The 27,562-nt window shown below is 41.8% G+C and overlaps 1 protein-coding gene across 1 annotated transcript in view; it reads left to right on the plus strand.

The window, feature by feature from the left end:
• Positions 1 to 27,562, plus strand: part of LOC112108022 (sodium channel protein type 5 subunit alpha) — a 263,352-nt gene that overhangs the window by 58,156 nt on the left and 177,634 nt on the right. Inside the window, exons 7-9 of the mRNA XM_026652176.2 lie at positions 6,692 to 6,755; positions 21,280 to 21,421; positions 23,379 to 23,576. Coding sequence (XP_026507961.1) covers positions 6,692 to 6,755; positions 21,280 to 21,421; positions 23,379 to 23,576 — 404 coding nt within the window. The remainder of the gene's footprint in view (positions 1 to 6,691; positions 6,756 to 21,279; positions 21,422 to 23,378; positions 23,577 to 27,562) is intronic.

Genomic DNA, 27,562 nt, shown 5'->3' on the forward strand with positions numbered 1-27,562 from the left:
TTATTTTAAGTACATCAGGAAGCTTGCCAAATAATCAGTGGGGCTGTTGGATGATCAGGGTTCTAAAGGAATGCTCAAGGAAGATGAGGCCATTGCAGAGAAACTAAATGAATTCTTTGCATCAGTCTTTGCTGCACAGGATTCTTTTTAGGTGACAAATCTGAAGAACTGTCCCAGACTGAAGTGTCATTAGAGGAGGTTTTGGAACAAATTGATATTTAAACAATACGTCACCAGGACTAGATGATATTCACCCAAGAATTCTGAAGGAACTCAAATATGAAATTTCAGAACTACTAATTATGGTATGTAACCTATCGCTTAAATCAGCTTCTGTGCTAGATGTAACACTGATTTTTAAAAAAAAGCTCCAGAGGCAATCCTGACAATTACAGGCTGGTCAGCCTACCTTCAGGCGAACTAGTTGAAACTATAATAAATAACAGAATTATCAGACACATAGATGAACACACTATATTGGGGAAGAGTCAACGTTCCTTTTGTAAAGGAAAATCATGCCTCCCTAATCTATTAGGAGTGTTTGAGAGAGTCAACAGGCATGTGGATAAAAGTGAGCCAGTCAATGTAGTGTACTTGGACTTTCAAAAAGCCTTTGACAAGATACCTCACCAAAAGCTTTTAAGCAAAATAAGCAGGGATGGGACAAGAGGGAAGGTCATCTCATGGATCAGTAACTGGTTAAAAGATAGGAAACAAACAGTGGGAATAAATGGTCAGTTTTCACAGTGGATAGAGGTTAATAGTGGGGTCCCCCAAAGACCTGTGCTGTTCAATATATTCATAAATTATCTGGAAAAGGAGGTGAACAGGGAGGTGCCAAAATTTGCAGACAATTCAAAATTACTCAAGATATCTAAGTTCAAAGGTGACTGCAAAGAGTTACAAAGGGATCTCACAAAACTGGGTAACTGGGCAACAAAATGAAGATGAAATTCAGTGTTGTTAAATGCAAAGTAATGCACATTGGAAAATATAATCTCAACTATACAAACAAAATGATGGGTTCTAAATTAGCTGTTACCACTCAAGAAAGAGATCTTGGAGTTGTCAAGCACAGTTCTCTGAAAACATCTGCTCGATGTGCAGCAGCAGTCAAGAAAGCTAACCGAATTTTAGGAACCATTACAAAAAGGATAGATAATAAGACAGAAAATATAATGCCACTATATGAATCCATGGTATGCTCATACCTTGAATACTGCATGCAGTTCTGGTCACCCTATCTTAAATATATATATATTAGAATTGGAAAAAATACAGAGAAGGGCAACAAAAATAAGGGGTATGGGACAGCTTCCATATGAGGAAAGATTAAAAAGACTGGTGCTTAGAAAATAGACGACTGTGGGGACATGATAGAGGTCTATAAAATCATGAATGGTGTGGAGAAAGTGAATAAGGAAGTGTTATTTACCCCTTTACGTCATACATGAACCAGCGGTCATCCAATGAAATGAATAGACAGCAGGTTTAAAATTAACATAAGGAAGTACTTCTTCACAGAACACTCAGTCAACCTGTGGAATTTGTTGCCAGGGGATGTTGTGAAGGCCAAAATTATAACTGTGCTAAAAAATAATTAGATAATTTCATGGAGGATAGGTGTATCAATGGCTATTTAACTATGCCCTGGGTGTCCTTAAACCTCTGACTGTCAGAAGCTGGGACTGTATGACACGGAATAGATCACTCAATAATTGCCCTGTTTTATTCATTCCCTCTGAAGCATCTGGCACAGGCCAGTGTTGGAAGACAGGATACTGGGCTTGCTGGACCATTGATCTGACCCAGTATGGCCATTCTTATGTTCTTCTATAAAACTGAGTCATGGTATATAAAACCGGTCAGCAGTTTGTTTGTTTGTTTTTGTTGAAAATGCTGATTTGTGGAACCAGAACTTTTTGCAGGAATGTCTTGGTTTCAGGACAACTTTAGTCTGGAGGTTTTTCAAGTCCAGGATGGAATTTATGGTCAAAGCCAGAGAAGGAGACATTCACTGCAGAGTAGCCAACAGTCCAGTGGTTAAGACACTCACTGGGGATGGGAGACTCAGGTTCAAGTCCTTGCTCCAAATTAGGCAGAATAGGGACCTTGGGTATCCCACTTCCCAGGTGAGTTCCCTAACCACTGGGCTATCAGCTGTTCTAGGGTAGATCTGTCTCATATGTTTCTTCACAGAATTTTCAAAGGGCTCATTTTGGATCTGATGTGGAACAAAAACAAGTTGTGAAACCTCAAAAAAAATTTTTTTGCAGAACTGAATTCTTTTTTTCTGGCCAGCCCTATTGGTGTACTGTGTGTTTATGTGGCTGAATTCTGGTATGCATGCAAATGCAAATGCATTGTAACCTTGTTGAAAATGAGTGCTTAGGCTCTTTAATTTGTGACTGCTGAGTACTAATTGCAGATTTTTGATATTTTTGAAAAACAGAGAAAGTAATCCAGCACCATCAAAGGAAATAATTCATATAACTTTCAGTTGATCCGGGGCCATTCTTGTTACACCCTTTCGTTCATTGTTTTAATATGGCAAGATTATTATCTTGTTCTCTTATACTCCTTTAGAAACACACATACATATATGTTCAGATAAAAGTGCATGGCAGGTTACACATGTACCTTTAAATACACTATACCTTTTAGTAGAGCTGGCCATAAATTTTTATTTAAAACTTTTCTTTGACACAAAATGGCTTTTTTTCAGAAATAAAGGGGAAGGGAATCAGAAATCAGAAAAACAAAAAAAAAAGCATGTAAAGTAAGAAGTAAAAAATTTAAAGAAAATGAAACAATTGTCAACATTTTCCACAAAACAAACTTACTAATTTTTGACCATTTCTACATTTCAGAGGTAAAATGTGTTGAATTTAAATAGTACTGTGTTGCACTGACTGCACATGTTAATGGTACCATCAAGTGAGGTAAAGCTGAGGCATAAGGGTGCAGTGGAGCATAGTCTGTAGTGTTACGAAAGGGGTTCTGTTCTTCAAACAACAATGGTGATTGCTTCTCAAAGATCTCTGTTTCCCCAGCACATTAGGAAATGTCTACACTGCACAGAATTGATGTGTGTAGTACATGCACGACACACATCCCTACCACAGCTATAAATAGCAGTGTAGCTGGCAAGGTTCTGCTTAGGCGAGTAGAGTACAGACACACCAGATCCATAGAGGTATGTACCCTACACGGTTCTCTATGTGCCCAAGTAGTGCCTCCCCTGTCTGCACTGCCTCCCCACTGCTGGAGCCTTTTCCTGCCGCAGGGAGCTTCCGGAGCCTTTTCCCACCCCAGGGAAAGACTCCAGCGATGGGGAGCTGCCAGAGCCTTTCCCCACTGCCTTCCTTCTGTCAGAGCCTTTCACTGCGGCATGCAGCTACACACTGCATTGTGGGTGGAGCCCACTTTTCAATGAAGCATGTAGCAAAATGTAGCCTACATGCCAGCACCAGTGGCGTGCTGTGTAGATATACCTTTAGGCAGAAGACCAAACCAACTTCCTTTGAGTGATGATATGACTAGGTGTGTGAGCAGTTTTGCTCTTCAGTGATAATACTATAACCCCCCTCCCTTCAGTTATCACTGGGGAATCAGCTATTCATCTCCTCTTCAAATTCAAACCTGGCATGATAACTGGCACTCTTACAGTGCAGACTATCCTCCATTGCTTAGATACTTTCCACCAGCAGTGCCCCAGTACTGATTCTCCCCCATGCATTCCATAAAGCTCTTTGGGACTTAGCATCCTCTCTGTTTTAGGAATGTAAATGTTTAAGTCAACAGCAGATGACAGATCATATGTGTACACTTGGGATTTTAAAACTCATCCTGAACACTGCGACTTGTTTGTACACATTCTGTCTCTCTAGTTCTCTCTCAGTCCTGTGCTCTTGTTCTTTCTGCATCAGCTTTTTGATTCAGTTGACCATGGGTTGTTGCATCAGTGTAAAAGGGACTGAAACTTCACTCCAGTGGCTCCAGTCAGCCAAGGAGACAGAACTCAAGCAGTGGTGAGGAGTAATTGTGCATCATCACCAAACGATTTGAAATGAGATCCAAGGGCTGGAAGCTGAGGCTAGACAAATTCAGACTAAAAATAAGGTGCAGGCTTTTAACTGAGAGGGTAATTAGCCATTGGAGCAATTTACTAACAGTTTTGGTGGATTCTTCATCATTTGCAGTCTTCAAATCAAGATTGGATGTCCTTCTAAAAGATATCCTCTAGCTCAACCATAAATTATGGGCTTGATGCAGGAATCACTGGGTGTATTATGCAGGAGGTCAGACTGGGGGATCATAATGGTTCCTTCTAGGCTTAAAATCTATAAGAGGTGACAACCCTCCAAGTTCTATAATTTTCTCCATGTTGTTCAGCACCTACATGCACTGTTATAATTCCTTAACAGAGTACAAAGCACCATCAGTATGCTGTATTTCTGTTATCGTGTGGTCTCCTCATGTGTGATCACTACTCTAGATGTATGCCAGGGCACTATCTGTTGAGGGGATTGTTCAGTAGTAGTAAACAAGGTTAAAAATCTTGGCAGAGTTTTGGACCAAGATCTTTCCAGAGAAAACCCTATGTGTCGAACAAAGGACACTGTATGAGCAGTGTTTGTCATTATTTATCCTATGATGACTTGTGAAAACCAACAAATGACCTCATGACCACAAGGTTCACTGATTGTAATTTCCTCCTAGCAGTAATCAGAACAGGCCTGTCCATTGCTTGCAGCTTATTTGAAATGCAGCAGCATATCTACTCACTGACTTGAGCCCTGCATTCTTTGCATTGTCTGCCTATATAAGCCTTTACTCCTGGGCAAATTCTGCGCCATTGTGCACGCACAGAATTCATATCCCGCGCAGAATTTTTTTTCTCTGCAGAAAATACATTCTGCCAGAGAGGTGCTGCAGTTACACCTTTTGCCCATCTGGGGCTGCTGTGGCACCAGAACAGAAAGCAGTTGCTTCTGGACGGGAGCAGCCCCAGCTGTGGATAAGAAAGAGAAGAAGCTGGGTTCCTGAGAGTTCCCTGCCTGTGGGACCATGTCAGGAGGCACAGGATATGGGGGCACATGGGGCTGCTGGGGGAGGTCACAGACTGGGGTTCAAAAGGGTTAGTGAGAGGGACAGACTTGAGTGGGGACTGAATGGGAGTGGGGTGCAGGGACACATGGGGATGGGGGGAAGGGGTTGGATGAGTGGAGGTGCATGGCCACGGGGGAGAGGGGGTGCAGGGACACATGGCGGATGAGGGGCTGGCTGAGTGGGGGTGCAGGGACACATGGGGATGGTGGGGGGGTGCGGGGACACATGGGGACAGGGGGTGCAGGGACACATGGGGACAGGGGCAGATGTGCCTGACTGAATGAGAGAGGCTAGGGGTCAGCCAGGGTCTACATGGGGGAGGCTCCCTAACAATCCCTCCCCCCCCATGCAAAAAAACCTGTTCCATACTTCTCCCACCCACACCCAACAACCCTCCATGTTCACACCCAGGCTGCTTCCCAGCAATTACTTCCCTCTCCCTCAGCTCCTCCATTACCCCTGACTCCCCCAAGCCTTTGCACTGGTTCTGACAGGTGTGGGAAATGCATTTCTGTATTGTAGTTTAAATGAATTGTTACTCAAAGTTCTGTATTAATATGCCTAGTAAGGAATCTATTTATCAAAAACATTTCCTCAATCTTTTTTGTTGTCTGTATTGGTACAGACATACTTGCTGACAGGTATTTTGAAATAAGTTACCAAAATAATTGAAACTGGTGTGATTATATTGTGTTGTTTTGACAAATAAAATATGCAGAATTTTAAAAGATTGTGCAAAGAATTTTTAATGTTTTCAGTGCTTAATGCCCCCAGGAGTAATAAGCTGGCACGCTTGGTTTCTAAAACCATTAACAATTTAGGTTAAGGCTGCAATGGAGACCTCTTTGAGCATCATTTGGGAGAGCATCTCTGCTCACACAACACCTGATGTGAAGGGCTCTCCCCTTCATGTGTTAAGTCAGCAGGGAATTACTCCTTTGCTATAGGATCTAGGATATGTAGAGTATGTAGGGTATGCATGTAGGCTAAGTAGGGTATGCACCTTGCTCCTTGTTGAAAACCATCTCAATCCACTTTCACCTGCTTCTGGAAAGCATCTATTATTATTTAACACTGATCAAGATCAGGGCCTCATTGGGATAGGCTCTGTACAGGCACTTAATTTTTTCCCCAATTATGCTTTTTAGAATATCCATTGTTGAAAGCATATATATATATTAACTTACCCTTCTATTCCTATTTCTTTTAATATCAGACTTCCTTGTTTGTTATCTGTTTGAATGTTAAAAGGATGCATTTTAATTATGTTATTATTACCTTTATTTTGTCTTCTTTATGTTGAACAAAGGCTACTAATGAATTTTAAATACTGATAGCAATAGCTAAGCTTTAAAATTATACATTTTAATTTTTACAACTGATTCTACAAGAACTGAAGTATGTTTCTTCCTGAAAATTAAAACCAGTCAATCAAACAAAACCTTTTATTCATCAAATCCCAAGATTACTGTAACTATATATGCTGTTTGGTGGATAATTTTCAGAGATTGTATTAATTTGGGAATGTGCTTGTTAGAAAGCAGGTTGTCAATTCATGATTCCTTCACTTTTGTGGCAGAAAACTACTTCATAAAAAATGGCACTTCGGACGCACTACTCTGTGGCAACAGCTCAGACGCTGGGTAAGTGCAATTAAAAAACATCTTTGCTTCTTCTCTTTTCTTTCTTTGACACATTTTGGTTCAGTTCTGTCCACTTTTAACTGGCATGAAGTAGGGATTTCAACTTCCCAGTGTCAGTAATAATGGAAACAAAGATAATGACAATATCATGCATAATAATACAATTTTCTAAACAGCAGAGGAAAGAGGTTGGTGTGTCTCACTTATCGAGGTCTGAATTCTTTAGCGACCTTATTACAAACTCCTTTTTCAATCAGTTTAATTTTCTCCTCAAAAAAGTGCTTGGAACTCAATAACATTTTGGCTGAGTGGATAGTAGTTTAAAGGAAATGAAAGGTGAAGAAGGAAGCAGAAAAGTAGAATGGGGAAATTGATGATTAATTCCAGTATTTCTAGCAGAGGAGGAAGAACAGAATAATAAATTCAAACCTTTGGCCAGTACTGAAACCAAGATATTTTGGACATGCAAAGACACTTTGTTAATTTGTGAGCTTTATGTGCATGTAATGCAGGTGTAGAAGGTATGTATTCCAGTTTCTCAAACCTCTGCAGGCAACAGAAGGAGCAGGAAATATAGGCCTCTTGAGATGCTAATTCAGGTTAGCTGCATAGAGGCAGGGTAGAAGCCTTCCTTCACATACTCACCACCTGTACACATAGTCCTTCTCAGCTGTCTTTGATCCTGATTCTCCAGGCTCAGTGGAAGGTGGTGTTGTGGTGGAGGGATTTTACCTGGGATTTACTTTACCTTGTGAGCCTGAGAGGATTTGGAAGGAGGTTAAGCTATGAGGTGAGGAGAAGGGCTTATGATGGGAGGGGAGAGGGTTTTAAGCCCTTGGGAGGTTCTGAGCTGCAGGAAGTTGGGTAGGAAGGAAGAAGGGGGATCTCAGAGTGAGGGGGTTTGTTTTTGAGTTAAGAGGGAGAGAGAATTCTGAGTTTGGTAGGTGGGTGAGTAGAGAGGCTTGGGCCTGGTTGAGAGGGAGCTGAGCAGGTTGGGGTGGGCTGAGTTGGGACAGTTGACTGTGGATGAATGATGAGAATGGAGATGTGATTGGCAGGAACTCTGGTGTGTGTGAAGGAGGATGTGTTGGTGAGGGAAAGATAGAAGGAGGTAGGAAGGTAAAATCTAGACTGGAATGTGGGGAAAGGCAGAGAGAAAGAAGAGGTCAGGATAGGATAAAACAGTAAAGGGCCCTAGAGAGATAAGCACTTTTTCCGCCTGCCACTGTCTATATCTGTATTTACATGCACACAAAGGATAACTGGATGTGTCAGCCTTCCCCCTGCATGTCTTGTATGTCTGATCTGTATTGCCAGGCTGATTTAGACTGTAAGCTCCCTGGGCAGAGGGCCATGCCTTCCTCAACGTTTGTTTCAGGAAAGGTACAACATCAGCACTCAGTAAATAAACATGGATGATAGTAATACACTGCATTAGCCCAAGCTCAGGCTGGACTCTAAGGCTATAGGGAATTTTCTAGGCGGTCTCAGGACTTAGAAGTCCCCTGAGGCCCTCCATGCAGTGGTACTTTAAACATGGGTCCCACTTATATGTGGATTTGAGTCCTGGCTGGTAGCAGGATACCTAGGGCCCAGACTTTAGTTCCATAATGCCATTGGGGCTGAGGGGGGAGCAATCGCTGCTGGAGAAAACTGGGATCAGGAAGTCATGATTTAGAAAGGTTGGGGGTGCTGGACTTGGTTTCCTCCCATTGGCCCCAAGTTTGAATGTAGTGCCTGTTACGGGGTAGTCAGCTCCTTTAAGGGTCTGTGAGCCTGCAGCCAGGCGGCCCTGTTTGATTATTGGACCCAGTTGCAGAGGGTTCAGATGATGCCTATAAAGGGCTGAGAGAGCTCAGCTGAATGTGGGGAAGGCACTCATCCAGTTATATCCTGGAAAGTCCTCTTTTTGGCTGGGTTGTCCCCTGTCTGGTAACTGGACATGCTTTTGTCTGGTATCAGATGGGGGACACCATTTTGAATAGCATGCCACTCCGCCCCCACCAGCCTGACCTCGCGTGCGATGTGCTCTTGAAACTGGTGTCCCCGTGTGGCGTGACCTCACACACACCGTGCATCCAATGTCGTGCCAGCAGGGGTCATTCCCAGAAGTGCCAGAATGTCCAGTATTCTGGTAACTTGAGCAACCACCCTAGTTGGATGGAAGCTGCAGGAGGGAGGCTGGTTCCTGTGACTGGCCCTGGAGGAGGGTGAAAGGCTCCTGCAGACTGTGTTGGTCAGGGGAATAGTTTTGGGGGTGTGTGTGCGTGTGTGTTACTTTTGTTTGGATTAATAAACTGTGGGAAGGGCGTGAAAGTTACCTGGTCATGGTGTTTAATCCTTCCGGGGGACACACCAGCAGCAGTCTGCCATACCTTATGGGCTGGGAGCTGACATGCTTTCGGCTAGATTCACAAGTGGGACTTAGGCTATGGCTACGCTACAGCTTAAGTTGACATAAATTATGTGTGAGTTAGCCACCCCCCTTTAGTGCCGATATGGACAGTGTTATGTCAGAGGGAGAGCTTCTGTCCTTTGTAAGACACAAGAGGTAATTTTCCTGCCTTACTCAGCACTAGTGAGGCCTCTGTTTGAGTACTATGTCCAGTTTTGGGTGCCAGATGTGTACAAATTAGAGAAAGTCCAGAGGAGAGCAATAAAAATGATAAAAGGTTTAGAAAACCTGACCTATGAGGAAAGGTTAAAAAAAGCTGGGCATGTTTAGTCTTCAGAAAAGAAGACTGAGAGGGCACCTGAGAACACTCTTCAAATAGGTTAAGGGATGTTATAAAGAGGATGCTGTTCAGTTGTTCTCCACATCTATTGAGGATAGAACAAGAAATAATGGACTCAATCGGCTGCAAGGGAGCTTTAGATTAGATATTAGGAAAAACTTTTGAACTATAAAGATAAGTAAGCTCTGGAATAGGCTTCAAGGGAGGTTGTGGAATCCCCATCATTGGAGATTTTTAGAAACAGGTTAGACAAACACTTGTCAGGGATGGTGTAGATTTACTTGGTTCTGCCACAGTGCAGGGGGCTGGACTAGATGACCTTTTGAGGGCTTTTCCAGCCCTATATTTCAGTTATTCTGTTTTAAAAGTTGTGGAGACATGGTGGGGTATATTAAAATAACTGTATGTCCCAGGAACTTTCTTCAGGACACTTGAAATGCCCCCTTTTTTATTTAATCAATTCAAATACATGGTTTTTTTTTTAATCTAACTACAAAATGTTTGTTCCAGATGTATTGCTGTACCAAGCAGAATTTGCTGGCTTACCAGGAATAACAGTGAAGTGGAAACCAGGTTTAGTGTTGGGAAAAGTGTTGGAATGAAAAGTCAAATGAGCATGGATCTTCCATTGTTGTTTGCATTGTTGTTATTGCCATGTTGGTCCCAGGACATAACAAGGACAAGGTGGGTGAGATAATATCTTTTATTGTACCAACTTCTGTTGTCGCTGTCTCTTCCACCAACAGAAGTTGGTCCAATAAAAGATATTATCTCATCCACCTTGTCTCTCTCAAATGAGTGTGGATGAGATCAAAGCTGTTCTTCTTCTCAAAGTGAATGTCAGTGACACTTGTTCAGTGTTTCATGACAAATACATTCAGAGCACTTAGTTACTGGGGGGGAAAAATCCTCCCCTCTGAGAAATGAGCATGTGTCACTGAGTCAGAAGTTGGAAGTAGTGATACCACCATGATTTTTTTTTTAAATACTTTTCCTGTTGTGTGACAAATTCACAATCTAAAACATAGATCTGCAAAAACACCCCCGTTTTTGATTTTCAAAATATGCCCACATTCGGAAATATCCAAATTGGTTCCGCTTTGCAATTACAGCTTTTTTATCCCATTTCTGATTAAAATAATAGGGACAAAAACAGCTATTCTGATTGCTAAAAAGGTTAACTATTTAAAATATTGGGGGTCTTTTTATTTTGTTCCCTAAATCTATGACATTGCATCCAGTTTTAAGCACCTTATTTTAAGAGGGGTCAGAAAAGATCCGGCACATGGATCAAAGATATGGAAGCTCTTAGTCATAATGATAGGCTAAAAGCTGTTTCAGCACCACTGGTGATATTAGGTGTACTGGAACCTTGTAGTGGGGCTACACTTCCTCCAAACCTCGGAGTTTCTTAGTGGCAACAGGTGGTACTGCATACTACCTGTTCAGCAGCCAGACTGTAGATATTAACACAGTCTACAGTATGACCAAGAGCAGGGCATGAATCACAAGCCATCCCTCAAAATAGACGTATGCGCCCACACAGCTGGCTTATTTTTGAAAGATCCCATGGAAGGCATACATTTTAAGGAGAGATTTGAATGAGGAAAGGGAGGTTGTTGGATGCACTGGTCAAGGAAGTCTTCCAACCATGGAAGGAGGTAAACAGAACAGAGTGGAGAATGATACAGAGGATGCTAGCAGGCAGGCTTGAGAGCAATGGAGTGAATAAGATGAGAATAAATGGAAATGAGAACAGGGATGCAGGTGGTGCAGAGATGCAGAAACTCGTGGAGGTAAAGGACCGGAAACTTGAACTTGATGTGGAAGGAGAGGAGATTCCAGCGAAGGGACACAGGGGACTTGGTGTATTAGGGTAATGAGTGATCATTACTGTCATGCTATCTGGAGTGGCTCATGACTGTGAGTGCCTACCTCAGGGCAGACTGTCAGAAATAAGGGCAGATACTCCAGACTGGCGGTGTGTTCTATGATTAGATTTCACCAAGCCAGTTACAAATGTGAACTCCTGGATCACTATACCAGTCTTACCATGGAATCGCAGACAGTCCCCTGAGACTCCCTAGTCTATCTTGCAACCCAGACAAACTGAACTTTGTGATAAATGGTCACTTACACCAAAAATCACACCGCATTCAGGTTGCTTCCAGTCCCAAGAGACCAGTCACTTAGCCCAGATCGACTGGTACCCTAGATCTTACATCAAAGACAATGCCTCTAGCCAATCCTGTAATAAACTATCTAAAGGTTTATTAACTAGGAGAAAGAGATAAGAGTTATTTAAAGGTTAAAACAAGCAAACATATACACACAAATAAGTTACTCTCTAAATCCTAAGGGTGACAGAGTTGTAGTGATCTGTCAATTTAAAGTGTCTTCAGGGCAGACCAGGAGGCAGCCCCTGGGGATCTCTGGCTTCAGTTCAGAGTCTCTGGTCCTGTCAGAGTTCAAACAGATGGAAAATTATCCTGTGGCTTTGTTTGATTTCCTTCCTTCAGCTTCCAAATCTACAGGACAAGCTTCCTTGCACATAGCATTTCTCAGGTGTGATAGGGCCATTAACCAGTCCATTGTATTGTGATATTCCTTGATGGCCCATCTGATTTTGATAGTCCTTCTGGATGGGTGGGGAGGAGACGATTCCCTGCCTGAGATCACAAGTTCAGAGCAAACATTTTCAAAGTTATAAAGCAAAACGTACATATTTTCTTAAAGCATGGAATGCAGACATTGCGAGTGAGATTAATGCATGCAGCAACTTACAAACATTTCATAGATTCTAAACACTAAATACGTTTTTATAAGCCTAATACCTATTTTGAGCAAAACTAACATACAGGTGAATTGGTCTGGTCTCCAACTATCAGTTTTGTCAGTTCTGAGTTAATACCTGCAGCCTGGGCAAGAATTGGCATCTGGCCTGCCAGATTTACATCTCTAGAAAGGACAGAAAAAGTATCTTGCAACAGCACTTGCTGCATTTTGGATGTAGCTCTTTAGTAATGAACAGGAAAGTGTGTATCACGTGCTTTCGATTTAAAAGACAAAACTAATAACCTACAGGAAAACAATGAGCATGAACTCAATGGGAGTTTGAGTAAGGACTGAAAACTGAGTCAAGCCTTCAGGATTTGGCCATGCATTCCCTATAAATAGGGTTGGCTTGAGGCCTAAACTGCATAGGAAACGGTATAGGACACCCATTTTGTAGGGACACCTCCAGCCCAGTCACCACTCCCTCCCACCCTCCTTGGAACACCAATGTGGCTGTGGCTCCAGCCCCTTTAAGGGTTCTCCTTTCCTTGCAGCAGCACAGCTCTAGCCCATAAGCAGAGGTGGTGGCCAGAAGGGCACCAGAATTGTAGGTGCTGACCGTGACTTAAAAAAACAAACAAAAAAACCTACCCTAAACATTTATGTTGATCTCTGGTACATGTTTTTAACTGATAACAATAAGGAAAAAGTGTGCTTTTTCATTTAACCAATTGGCTGCTGCTGAGCACTGGACTAGAAAATACCCGCTGTGCTGCTGAATGTACCAGATACATGCCCATTGTCTTCACTAGACCGCAACACCATCATGGTGTCACCATGGCAGATGTGATGGTGGAGGGCTGGCAATGAAAGGGTTCTATCAAGTTACATAAAAACCGCTGTATTATTAATGTAGTCACATTATGGGATTGCTCACTTTTCTTACTGAAATCGTAACTTGCTAATTTTGTAAAAATGCTTATAAACCTGAAGTCTGGTGTTTCCTTATCAAAATATGATACAAATGTAGAGGGGCCACATCAGCTTGGAATTAGTCAATTATCTCCTTGTGACCTCACTCCCTAGCCTCCTACTCCCACCCCCCCAAAAAAATGAAAACGAGTTTCAGCTTCTCCACCTGTCCCTGAGTCTTCTCCCAATTTTTGTGATTTTACAATGACATTTTCCTATTTTTTCAGAATTCTTTTCTCTCTCCCCTGTGGTGGTGTGAAAGATCCACACAAACAACAGGGGAAATTATCTGCTAGGGGAAACTGTGAAACTGACTAGACACAAAGTGCTGTCAAAATGCACAAGGAAACAAACTGGACAGCAAAAGATAAAAGTAGCCTTCTGTTCTGTTTGTTTTCATTTATAATAATCTCACATGCTACTTGGACCAATAGTAAGAAAACCGTTTTTCCAAGCAGTGTGGTTTTTCAGTCAGTGGTGTTCTTTTCAAGTCTCAAGGTCAGGCTGCTTAACATTTTTTTTCCCTTTTGCATGACATGTACTGTATATTCAGCTCTTAGGCTGTAGTCTACAGTATCATACGAACAATGCAAGTACATTTGCATCATGTCTGTACTGATATTGGCAAAAAGGCTAGTGAATGGGAAGAAAAATCGGCCTCTAAAGCTACTTCAGGATATAAAAAGAAGGCACCTTTGGCAACTGCATCCTAGTAACTGTTGCTATAGAAACTTTAGCTACCTTTATTCTCACTGTGACCTTGATTATTTTTCTTAGCAGGCTATTTAAAAATAACATATATATATATATATATATATATATAAACCTTTGTAACTCTTTTGCTCTCATCTTAGTTTATAAATAAAAGGAATTTAGAATGGAAATCCTCTTAAAACATTTGAAAGTTATAAAATGAATCCTAATCTGTTTTAAAGTATCTTTATAAAGGTATTTGTTGTGTTGCTCTGTTTCACTAGGGTGATCTATACCAACACATAAAATTCCATCTGCGACTTGTTTTTTTTCCATAGTTACCAAGTATACAAAAGTGGCATTTTAATGATGAGCTTTACTTGCAGCCATATTAACAGCACTTTTGTACAGCGTATCATAGTGATGCTATAGCCTGATGCCCCTCAACTGTAATAATAATCCTTTGCACTTACATATCCTCCACCCAATGATTTCACAGTACTTCACAAATGTTAAGACACTCACCACACTCCTCTGAAGAGGGTAAGTAAATGTGCCCCATCCTGAGGAATGGGACGGTTCATTTACTTCGGTTTATGAACATTGCTTTACACTGCCCCATGCTGCATTTCTCACCTGAACCGTGGCAGTTTGAGAGAGGTGAATAACTTGCATGACCACAAATACCATTCAGTATACAGCATCCTTTCCCACAGCCACTACTCCATTGACAATAAAGAAGCTGTGCTGTGTAACACAGCCCCAACTGTGCTGGAAACTGTTGAATTGAAGGGGAGGAAATGCAGAAAGCAACAACGGCAGTTTCCTTTATTCTGCTGCTGACAGCTATAACAGCTGAGGTTTTTTACCCATGAAAGTTTATGCCCAAATAAATCTGTTAGTCTTTAAGGTGCCACCGGACTCCTTGTTGTTTTAGCTAGAGCTCTGGTTTGCCTGAAATTAATAAGCCTCCATTTACTATTGTTGTTGTTAATTATGTATTATTGTAGCATCCAAAGGCTCCGTTCAGGATTACAGCCCCACTGTGCTTGGTGCAGTACAGACATACAGAAGAGAAATCCCTTGGCCTGAAGGGTTTGCTACCCAAAAACGCAAACAGACAAAGGGGTAGAGGTTAGGGATACAGGTTACAAGAAAATTAACTTGGTGAATATTTGGCTCAGCTTTGTTATTTACCTGGGGGAATGGGTGGGGAGGAAAGGGGGAAAGCAATAGCTACAGCTCATTGGCTGCTTAACCATGATCATCAGGCTGGGTCTCTTGGGCATCTCGGCAGAGGTGAGTCTTGAGAATAAGGTAGTGGCTGCTGGTATTTTATCAGAGAGTATTTGCCATGCACAAAGGCAGCCTGGGAGAAAATCTGGAGGTTTTTTGAGGGCTTAGTTATGCAAAGTGCTGAGCACCCTGTCCCCAAACCAACAAAGTGTGCCCTTAACTTTAAGCATGAGTCGTTCCACTGAAGTCAATGGGACTCCTTGTGCTTAAAATGAAATATGCTTCAGTGCTTTGCTGGATTGGGGCTGGTCTGTTCAGCATGCTGTGGCTGGTGTGTTCAGCATCTAACAGAAGTGAGCCCAGTTGGCTGATGTGTGGTAAAGGCTGGGAATGCTGGCAGAGCAAAGGCAGAATTCCTGTTTTTCCTTAAAACTGTGGCATCTTAAAATGCTATTAAAGATGATGTCATTTTGTGAAGAACTAGATGCATTCTTTTAACTCTCGAAGCTCATGATCCAATTATGAAATAATTTAATATGCAACACTAATAATCTTATTACAATCCCTCATAGCGGATAGCATATTTTAAATGAACTTAACTAAGTTATGATGTAACTAACACACTCTTCATCTACTTTGTGTTGGTTAAAATCATATTGGAATGTGACTAGTGTGTTTGTGGCAGGAGAGCTCCTCACTTCAGTGTAAAAAAAAAACACAAGAAAGCATGCATACAATCTTGTGAAAAATGCTATAGTTTACAGGGTGCACACTTTAGTACCCCACTCTTAGGGCTAGATTGTATATTTGAAATGCCACATCTATGAGTGGATCATTGGCGTCAAGGACTGAATCCATGACTTCTGGGTCTAAAAGCATGAGCCAGTACTACCTGAGCTAAAGTAGCCAGCTCTGTTGGTCCAGGGCACAGCGGGCTCATCAACTGCACCGAGTGGGTGTGGGTTACACATTTACAATCTGCCCTAGTTAAGGGTCAGTGCATTTCCATGCTGCCCAAGCAACAGAACAGGAGTTTCCCCCTTGCTACAAAGGTGTAGCAGTCTGCTGCTGGCCCATACCAATAGTAGATTACAACCTCCCTTTGCTGGTTTGTGCACTAGGGGTGGAGCCAAGAGTGCCCACTCCCCACCCACCACCTTGAGAGGGCAGTTGTGGGCGCACAATGTTTGTTTACTTCTGCATGCCTGATGTCAGGGGCTGGAGAGGCCACATGGGGTAAAGGGGGTTCTTACTCCCATTTGCACGGGTGCATAGGTTTGGTCGTGATCTGGCTCTCAGGGTATAGGATTTATATGTGCCTGAACTGAAAGCCAGTGGGATTTTTTTTGGGGGGGGGGATTTGTTTTGTGATTGCAAACCAGTGAGCATGCAAAGGTCTGTGGACAATCTGAGCCTATATGCAATCCCCTCTGTGTGATACCTAGACTTCAGTTAACTGCCTAAGTTGCCAGAGCCTCTCAGCGAGCACACCCTCCAGTTTCACATCAATTATCATTGTTGGGCTAATTTAGTAAGTCCAGCAATACTCCCTTACACTTCCTATTTGGTTTCAAGCCTAAACAAGCCTTGGAAGTCCAGTGGTCCCCTCTGCGGGGGGGACTCAGGCTTTTACCCCCGCTGTCTTGCTAAGGGGGTGTTTCTCATTCTATTAAAATTTACCTATTAAAATTTACCAATTAAAATTTATTTCAGTGATTTCAGCTATAAATATCTCCTCTCATTTTCAGAATCTTTCAGCTTATTGATATGCCAACCCACAACTTTTACAGGAGCTATGAAGATTCCTTATCACAGTTTTTAAACTTTAAATAGTCCAGTTTGTACCTGTCTATTTGCCTCCAACTTTTGCTGTCTGTTTATAAACCATCATATGTAATAGATGGAGTTGGACTTTTGCTACCTAGGACAATTGAGAGTACAGACCTCTGCACAGCCCCTCATGTGCTTAGAGACTTCGGGGGGTGACAACATTAGCAGCTGTGAATTGCTACCTCCTAGTACCATATGGCTATCACTTTGTATATGTTCAAGCTCTGAAATGCTGTGATCCAACACACAGTTGTTCACCAATCTTCTTTCACTGTAAAGCCCGAGTAGTTCATTACAGCCTGGATCAGCAGGTTACTGGGTTTGTCCAGATTAAAGTCTTGAGCCAGAGCATTTTGTAATTATGTCCCTTAGCTATTACTACCTGGACTGCCCAATCTGTGTCATTATTTAAAATGAGGTTTATTCTTAGGTCCTTTAATTTTCTGTACGGGTGCCAGCAAACTATGGTGATTATGGCCTGATGGATGGATGGGTAGATTGGTGCTTTTAATTGTTCTTAATCGATGACACTGTAATTGTATTGTGATTAATTGTACAGCACCCTGTGAAGGATGTTATATTAATGTAGCTTCTTGTGGTTGCCAGTCTCAGTGAAATCCTGTCAGACTCTTTCTCCTGGCACTATAGAGCCTAAAGAGTCTGCTAGAAAATCCAAAGGGGAAGACTTTAACATCCTAAGTGAAATCCTGAGATTCCCTTTTAAAAAGAAAAGCACCTCAGAGGGAATAGGGATGGTTCCCAAAGAATAATCTTAAACTGGAGCCCTTCCAGCTAACAGATCCCTTATGGCTTCTTCATAGAACGCAGCCACTTGTAAAAATTTTCTTTTCCATGCAGTGTTTCTAAATTGTACGCACATCCTATGGATCACCACTCTTTGTGGGGGAGTTTTTCTACAGTAGGCTCACTGGGAATCTCAGGTGCGAGCAAGTGTCTCCTTTTGGTGTAAAAGGATGAAAGGCTAGTACAGATATTGGTTAATGGAGGTCTTCAGTTCAAGTGATAGAGGTTCATGGTTTTAGTACTGACATCCCTCAAGTTTGAACACTGCCAAGTCCCCAGTAGCATACTTTGTACGTGTACTCCATGGTCATACAAGATTCTTTCGTATTAGCAATCTATGATATACCTGTCAGGTCATCTTATGTTAGTGGGAAGACTGCCATATTGCAGGGAGTTGTAAGCATAAGTAAACTTGCACAAATTAGTATTGTATTACAAACAGAAGATATTAGACCAGGTTTCTGTCACTCCCTTTAGCACCAGGAAGGGTTACAGCACCATTTCTAGTGCTTTTCAAAAGAGAAAACAGGCACCCTTTCAGTAAACTGCCCCGTGTACATATGAGTAACTGGTCCAGTTCCCTTCCACCCAGAAAGAAGTCATCCCAGGCAGTGAATCTGAGGGGGACCTTCTAGTGGCAGTGCAGTCCAATCTCATGGTGCTATGAGGCTTATCTGAGATTTGATGTGAGTGGCCAACAACTCAATATTTTCCTCTCTTTTAGCCACAGCCTTTCACCTATTCATAACAGTGATTGAACTTTCTCTCTGGACTTTAATCTCCAGAGAGAAAGCGTTCCAGAAATCCTTTATCTGTGCTGTATTTGGAGACAAAAGTCTTGCTCACTTGCAGTCAATGGCAAAACTTCCATTGACTTCATTTGGAGTAAGGCTAGGCCCAAAGTTAATGAAACATGATATCCTTCAAGCCACATACAGCTCTCTTCAGATGTTTCAGCAGCACCTGCTCTCTTTGGGTGATTAAAATAAACAAGAACACAGTGAAACAACCCAGTGGGACCACTTGGGATTGTTTTTCAGTGAAGAACTGAGGAAAGCCTTTCCGTGCTTGGATCAAAAAAAAAAAAAATCCCAAGCAAAGTTTAGTCAGTTTTTCTTGAAAAAGGGAATGAGCCTTACAAAAACTTCGCTGCCTCAAAATAGACAAAATGAATGTTTCTTTAGAGTCAAGAAGATTGGTTCCTCAAATCACTGGAAAAATATCCTAAGCATACCATGGACACTGTTAGGTGTCTGCAGTATCAGGTGAATGACAGAAGTCTAATGAATATCTGGCTCCTGGTGACAATACATGCCATCCTGTTGGGATAGGGGGCTTACTTGAAAGTTTATGTTGCACAAAGGAAATGGTCAGACCACAAATTCAGAGTAAACACATAGATTTTAGAAAAGAGAACAGCTGGATTTTTATTCCTTTTCCTATTCTGCAAGCCTGTAATGATAAAATCAAAGTAATGCAGGAGTTGTGGATCTCAACAAAGGGAACCAAAGTAGGAAAGCTCAAGAAGGAGATACTTTTCTTAGACGGGGAGCAAAAGAATTGAAAATGTCTCTGCTTTTTTCATGTAGCATAGTCAATATGGACTAGATCTTCAGAGGGTGTAAATCAGTAGGGCTCCACTGAAGCGCACAAAATCTGATTATATTTTCATTTGCACAGTTAATAAAATGTAAACTATGGGGTGGAGGGTTTCTACCTTCATCTAAAGTCCCATGCAAAGATAGATATGGATGAATCTTGCAAAACTTCAATCTTTCTTTCTTTCTTTCTTTCTTTTTGTTTTTTGGCTTTCAAAGCAGATTTATTTAAAACCTTGTGCTTGACTAATGATATTAGATTAAGCTTCTGAAAGTGTTGTTGAATTCATAATATTGGTGTCTGGCACTGGAAGACTTCAAAACCACCGACAATACACTGAAGAATTATCTCAACCCCAAGATCACATTGCTACCTTGTAATATAAAGATATAATCTATACCATATACATAGCTGTTCTGTTCAGGAAACAGTACTGTGACACTCCTCCCCCACCACCACCACATGGCTGACCTTGAATCTATTCTAATTTTGGCTTGAATTCAAAGATTTACTTTGATTTGCTACTTATTAATTATTATTATTATTATTTTATTTTATTTTTATTTATTATTGCTTTTTGGTTTGGTGTCTATATTTTGTTTTGCTAAACATTGTGCTAAAAAGCAATTATGGCTGAAACATTTTATTGTGTAATAGAGTGAGAGGGTTCTTATTATTCTGTCACAAGACAGGTCATACTTGTTGGACATGTTTGCCACTCGACATGACTGGTGAAGAAGTGTTTTACAGGATCAGCTGACTGGATATTGCTGATTAATAGCCCTGACTATAGACAAGTTAGAGAAATTTGATTCTTCTTTTTCACAGGTAGAGGTTCAAATTCACCAACTCCAATGCGGAGCACATTGCTCTGTTCAAAAACACTTCTTGGAAATTGTTTTTTGTCATTAAAATGCCTTCACAAAGCCACATTATTGTAGCCATTCCTAACCACGTCAACCAGAGCTTTTACAGAGCTATAAGACCCTTACTAGGCTCCTACCTATCCAGAGCATAAACAGAGAGCATCTGGAACAACTGTGTGAAAAAAGGCATGCAAGTTCTGCTGTGTTCCTCTTTTCCTGCCTGTTAGATGGATCTGGTACCCTTACCAAATTGCTATTTACATGGTTGCTTTAGTAACTGGTAGAGTTAGTTGTAATTAATGTACTTTGTTGCTGTGTATGGCATAGTGTTTTAGAAAAAAAATGGTAAGGAGTTGTGAAATTTAATGAGAGAATGTTTTGCTTGCGGCATGCGATGTAATAAGGGAATTTGCAAGATGCACAGACTAGAAGCTTTCCTGAGAAGCAGAAAAGTCATTGCAGCAGTTTAGGTAAGGACTTTTCTTGGAGAGGATGTGAAATCCCAGGCTCCTCTGGTGAGTGAACTGAAGGGTCGGGCACTTAGATGAAAGGTTCACTGGTCCCAGAGAGTGAGTAGAAGGTCAGGCTGATGGGTGGACAGCTCAGGTCACATAAGAATATTGAGCCAGATCCTCTGGTGTCATAAATTAGCACAGATCCAGTGGCTTCAATGGAGCTTTGTCACTTTACACCAGCTGAGGATCTGTTCCAGCATCTCAGCAGTTCTCAAGATAATTGTAAGGGGTAAGAGAAGCCTTATTTATTGTTATAGTTAGTGACCTGGTTATCAATCCTCAATTCACCTGTTTAGGGTGGATCTTCTCTGTGTACTGTAAGCATTCAACCTTAAATGTAATATGTAATCTGAACTTTCACATGAGATGGAACAGCTTGCCTGTATGTTTCTATGGCTGTAACTTTCAACTGAAAGCAGCCAGTGTCATCTGTAGGAAAACCAGTTCCTCCACATCGAAGCCACCTGTAATTAGCTTTATTTTCTATTATTATTTGTAGCACCTGTCCAACGGGATATAGATGCCTAAAGGCTGGTGAAAATCCTGATCATGGCTATACAAGCTTTGATACTTTTGGCTGGGCCTTTCTCTCTTTGTTCCGCCTGATGACACAGGATTGCTGGGAGCGTCTCTATCAACAGGTATCAGATTTTTTTCGTTAAAACATCAAATAAATCAGTCATCCACTTACAGTAATATATTGGTCTGTCTACATAGCGAGTTAGTGTGTGGCAAGCCAGGGTGTGAATCTACAGCAGACTAGCTTGATGCGCCCTATCTTGCTGTGTGAAACAGGAGCATGTTGAACTGCACTACAGAACTTTTAGTGCACAAGGGCTACATAGCAAATTAGTGAGTGGCAAGCTAGTGTGATGTAGATTCATGCCCTGGCTTGCTATGCACTAACTCACTGTGTGGACAAGTCCAAAGTCAGTAGTTGAAGTTAGGAGAAAATTGGTGGTGGTTAAACACAGAATGAACGACTCTCCTGTGTACATCCTAGTCAGTTGCTGCAGTGAATATTTAGTACATGATTGTCAGTGGATGGCTAAGGAGGATTGGTAAATGGGAGAAAGAAGCTCTCATTGGGTAACTTGTTTGAATCTGAAAGATGTCATCATGTAATGACTGTTTGGTGGCTGATGTAAAATGAGTTGGTGATCCCAGTCCCGCTCAAAGGAGAATGGTTTCCACCTGACAAAAACCATCACTTCCCTTGGCATGCTTCTTGACCGAATTAAATGAAGAAGGAGACTAAATTGTACCCACACACCTAGGAGTGCTCTCCCCAGAGCAAATTTTCCATCAAGGAGGCCCTGAGGTTCATGTGCAAAAATTGTCTGAGAATAACTTGTAACTTTCATGCACAGTTGTAGCAACTGTGGGTATGTCTACACTACAGGATTAATCTGAATTTAGATAATTCGAATTTGGGAAACAGGTTGTATAAATTCGATTGTGCGCGGCCACACTAAGCACCTTAATTCGGTTTTAAACCACATTAATTCGGTGGTGTGCGGCCACACTACCCCATTAACTTAAACACAGTAATTCGGTGGTGTGCGTCCACACTAACCCTAATTCGAATTAACAAAATCGATTTAGGCTCTACTCCGTTCGTCGAGGTGGAGTACAGAAATCGATTTAAAGGGCCCTTTAATTCGAATTAACTGGCTCTGTAGTGTGGACGGGTGAAGGGTTAATTCGGATTAAGGCAGCTAAATCCGAATTAAAGTCCTAGTGTAGACCAGGCCTGTGTGTGCAAATGGACAGGTCAACTAAATACTCATTCTTGCATGCATTTGCTGTAATTGTATGTGCAAGTCTCAGGAACTGCATGCAGAAATTAGGCACAAAATTGCATGCACATGGTTGTGTGTGCAAATGGGTTTGTGCCCACTGAAAATGTGGTTCTCCATGTCAAGATTGAAGCACTTTGGTATAGAAATCAGGGAAGGCTGTACTGCCATAGGCCATGCTATACAGTTCTGCAAATAAACGGAGGACTCCAGTTTCCTGTGCCACCATCTACACAATTTATTTTTATCGCATGAAAACTAGTAATACATTGAAATAGAAGCCAATTAAATAACTGTAATTCATTTAATGGGTGGAAAATTACAGGTACCGATTTGGAAGGTTCAAGTTGCGACTGTAAAAAGGAAGGCTAAACAATCAGCATTTAGTAAATGTACCGCTGTCTGAGGGCAGGTTCTGTATTAGCACGTGAAAATTATCCCCAGGTGGCAAGTCTCTGAAGGTCTATATTCAAAGGAAAGTGTGCTGACGTTTTAGGTGAAGAATGCTTTCTCTGCAATTGCTGATAAGTTGATCTGTTAGCGAACAAACTCAAACACGATATTCATGAGAAAAACAACTCATTTTAAAAATGCATCTTGCTGCATGACACAATGATCACGGCAATTTCATGAGGAGAGTGTAACTTCCTATGATGTGATTGTTTTTTATATTGAACGGGTTTCTGTTCAGGCTGTTAGCAAAAATCTAATTTAATTAAAAGTAAATATAAGTCTTTTAAAACATTGTCGAAACTTTAAACTTAACTATGCATCAGACTCTTTATTTTTGTGCTTGCAGACTCTCAGATCTGCTGGGAAGATCTACATGCTCTTTTTTATGCTGGTCATCTTTCTGGGCTCATTTTATCTGATCAACTTGATCCTGGCTGTAGTAGCCATGGCTTATGAAGAGCAGAACCAAGCCACTATTGCTGAAACAGAGGCAAAGGAAAGGAAGTTTCGGGAAGCCATGGAAATGTTAAAGAAAGAGCAGGAGGTCTGTAAACTATTCTCTGGTTAATCTTAGCCTGAACATGCACTACAACAACACTCAATCTTTATTCTAAACATATAAGACCAATGAAATAAGGGCTCTATTGAAAATGAGTTGCTGGTTATTGTCTTGTTCAGAGAGGTTACAATCTTTTCTAGAAGAAATGTAATGATAATGTTTGTGGCCAGTAAGGACTTGCCTACACACAAAAGCTGTACTGCTTTGCCTCTACCAGTATAGTTAAAATTGTGCAACTTCCCCACACCCTCCACCCGCCCAACAGCATGGACACAGTGATATTGGTATGGTATATAAGGCATTTTTATACTGGTCTATCTGTGTCCGTACTAGTGATTGTACCGTACATCTGCTTTGGTAAACATTATGCCCCTAACTGCAGTAGTTACATGGGAACAAAAACTGTGTGTGGAACTGGATTAAAGTAGCCACACTTCTCTTCCGTACATGTTAACTAACATTCTTTTTCCATTTGCTTTATTAATCTTACAGTTTCAAACCACTATTAATATCCTATTGTTTGACAAATGAGAGAATATGTAGGGTCACCTGTTTAAAATATTTACAATTTTGGGCCTATATAGGGAGTTCTCGGACTTATGATGCCTGACTTACGTCAGACGCCACTTACGACGCTTTTCAATTGACTGTCCGTTTCACCCTTACGACGCTTGTTTTGCCCTTATGACACTCGATTTGCATAAAGTTTGCTTGAAATCACTTCCTAGTTGCGTTATACTGGGATGGAGCTGGAAGGGGTCGCTTCTGATTGGCTTCGAGGCAGCAGGATAGCTTGTTGCTGGGTAGAGTCGCCGCTTGTTTTTGATTGGTTCACAGCCCCGGGCTCAGCCAGTCAGAAAGCTTGAACAGTGATTGGCTGAGGCTCAGCATGTGTGCCGTTCTCCCTGGCTTTCTGAGCCTGTGTTGCCGGCATTCTGAACAACATATGTGAGTTTATATGTTTATTTGAATGCTGTTTACAAAATACAGTGTACAGTAAATACATTGGTGTTGCAACATTAGACATCTATAATGCATTTAGTACAAAAATCTGGGTTATTGTGGTGAAAATAGTGTATCAAGCTTTGGTTCAGGATCCAATCCCTCCTTCATACCATTGATTGCTATGGGAAAAGCGGTTTCGACTTGCAACGCAATTCTGAGGAACGAATTGTGTCGTAAGTCCGAGGACTCCCTGTACAGATAAAATCCTATGTTACAGACACGTAAACAGGTACTTCCTGAGATTAAGCTTTCCACAACATGAAATGGAACTTGATTTAACTTGGGCTCCTGGTCACATCTGCTCCCCACACCCCAACTCCTTCCCCTGCTGCATTCATTCCCAGCACTACTCCTGGCCCAATCAGCCCCCGTCTCTTCTCAGTGCCTCATCCAATCTCAGTCTCCCCACACACCCACTGGCTCCCAGTCCTCCCTTTATTTCCCTCCCAGTCCCAGTCTCCTTGCCCAGCCAGTCCCAGTCTTCATCCCCTGGCTTCCAGTTCCAGTCTCTGGCCCCTGACTCTCACTGTCCTCATCCAGGCAGTCCCAGTCTCTCCCATTCCTCCCCACCTGCCAGCCCCCAACCAAATTTTGTCTCTACTCTCCTCCCCCACAGGTGTGTCTGTCTTTATTTTTTCCTCTGCATTTGAATCAGGCAGCTTCCTCCTCCATGCTGCCTATGCCCAGCAGAGGGATCATTGAGAACCCAGGAGAGGCACCCTGCTCTCAGTTCCGGTGTCTAACCCTGGCCCACCATAACCCAGAGCTGTAAATGCAGGGAAAATCTTGCTCATCCCCCAGGCTGGAACATGCCCAGTGCAGACAAATTCTTTAGGGATTTGAATTGCTGAGCTCTAGCAAGTGTCTACTGAGCATGTGAAAACTGTGATTTTTTTCAAAGGCTTATAACTTAGCCAAATGCGGGCAGATTGTCACAGAACAGCAAAAGGCACATCTCTGATGCAAAGGCCCCTTCTCAAATTTCAAGTCCTTCCCTTCAAAGCATGGGGACACTAGAGCTTCTTAAAGAAAAGGTCACCAGAATTATTTATCATGGGCAAAACAACATATTTTTTTCTTAGCCTCATTCTCAGAAACAGCTTCATCATTTTGGCTGAAACTTTCTAAAAAAAATTCAGCCTGAGGCAAGCATGGAAAATTTCACCCCAAACAGTTACAAGTTTGGCAAAGTTATAAGCAACTGAAAACAAAGTATCATACTGGGAAGAGTAGGGCAACCTTAATAGCACCATTTTTGGAGATAAAGAAAATGTTATGGCAAGCAGAAAGGAAAATTTAAACTGTTCAGAATGGCACTTATGCTAAGTGATACAAAGAGAACGCAGCTCTAATTGAGAGGCCTGCTTGGGGCTGATCAGTCATCTTATGCTATTGGTCCAACACATTCCTATGACTGAAGCTAACTCCAAAAGAGTCATTGAGTCTAGGAGAGGGAAAATACCTTAGCATACCAATTAAATCAGTTGACTCAAATAGACAAGGTGGGGGAGGTAATATCTTTTATTGGACCAACTTCTGTTGGTGAAAGAGACAAACTTTTGAGCTACACAGGCACTTCTTTAGAAATACAATGTCATATGAGAACAAAGCCCCAGAAAAGCGTCTGAAACCTCCCTCTTCTTCTCTGCTCTAAGAAGTTTGTTCATGGAATATGTGTCCCAAAAGAGTTAAATTTTGCTGTTGTGTTGTAATCTGTTTGATGGAGGATAATAGAGCTGCCCCCACTCCTTAAAATACATGACTGATTCTTTTTACAAATGTTAACTTGCTGCATTACTTTGACTGAGGCCTGTGGGAGTGGGGGTATGTTCTGTTTCTTAAGGGTGATTGCTTGTTTGAGTCTGGTGGCTTACAGAAAATAACAATGAAGATTTATTAATTCCACTATACCTGGGAACCTGTAGCATTGTTCAGTGATTATCTGATACCTTCTGTATTCTGGCAAAGAACCTGCAAATAGGGGCCCTGCTTAGTAGATAATCAATGGATGTGGCTCTTTCCAGTTGGTTGGCACCCCCAAAATTAATCTTATTTGTTTTGCTCAAGTCTGATTTTTACCAAGTTTTCAGTAGTCTCTTTGGAGGTGCAAAACTCCCTGTTCGTGCCTGAGAGAATCCCCAACTCTCATCAAATGCTTCATCATGGGTCTGCAGCTTCTTTTCTAATATTTTGATTTTTCTTTCCTGGCTTTCCACTGGCTTTTCAAGACCATTGATTTGTGCTGGCAGGCTTTTTTGAATTCAGCTGCAGCTGGGTTTCTAGCAGCTCTCCTGTTATCAGAATTTTTGTGCAGTGATTCCATGAGATAGCTGACGTGGAGAACATGATGCAGAGGCATGTGGAGTTGAAAAGTCTGTCTTATCTTCTTTTACACCCATGGTTTGCATTTGTCGCCTCGGATCCCTGATCAGAGCTGGCGCTGTCACTGCTTGGGATAAGATTTCACTTATAAAAATGTGTCAGCCAAAGTACCTAGTGTTATTAGTATCATCCTGTGAAGAGTACAGAGATCTTGCAATGCACAGCCCAATGGTAGCCAGCTGGGCTCCACTCTGATTCACCCTTTTTGATTAAAGGGGCACTGCCAAGGCTTGGTAGGCCTAAAATTCTACCGGTCTCGTTTATTCTGGATGGAAGGCATACGTATGACTCGTGTGTGTGTGCGCGCGCGCGCACGCACACACATTGTGCTGTCTGTCCGCATTGGAGCCCTAGCTGTTGAAATATATAAGAATCTCATTCTTGAGTACTTCAGAACTATTTTATTGTATATTGCCACGCCTCTGCCTAAGCACAAGCAAGGAGAAAACTGCTTGGATGAGAACATGACATGAACATGTGCCCTTACAGTTTTAGACTGGAAACTTAGTATCCTGAATGTATTGCTGGTGAGTCATCAAGTAGATAAGTGGAGATGTTAGATTATTGCAGTGTTGAAATGAGGG

Source organism: Terrapene carolina, unplaced genomic scaffold, assembly GCF_002925995.2.
Source record: "Terrapene carolina triunguis isolate 2854851 unplaced genomic scaffold, T_m_triunguis-2.0 Scaffold111, whole genome shotgun sequence".
In the NCBI taxonomy this organism is placed as follows: Eukaryota; Metazoa; Chordata; order Testudines; family Emydidae; genus Terrapene; species Terrapene triunguis.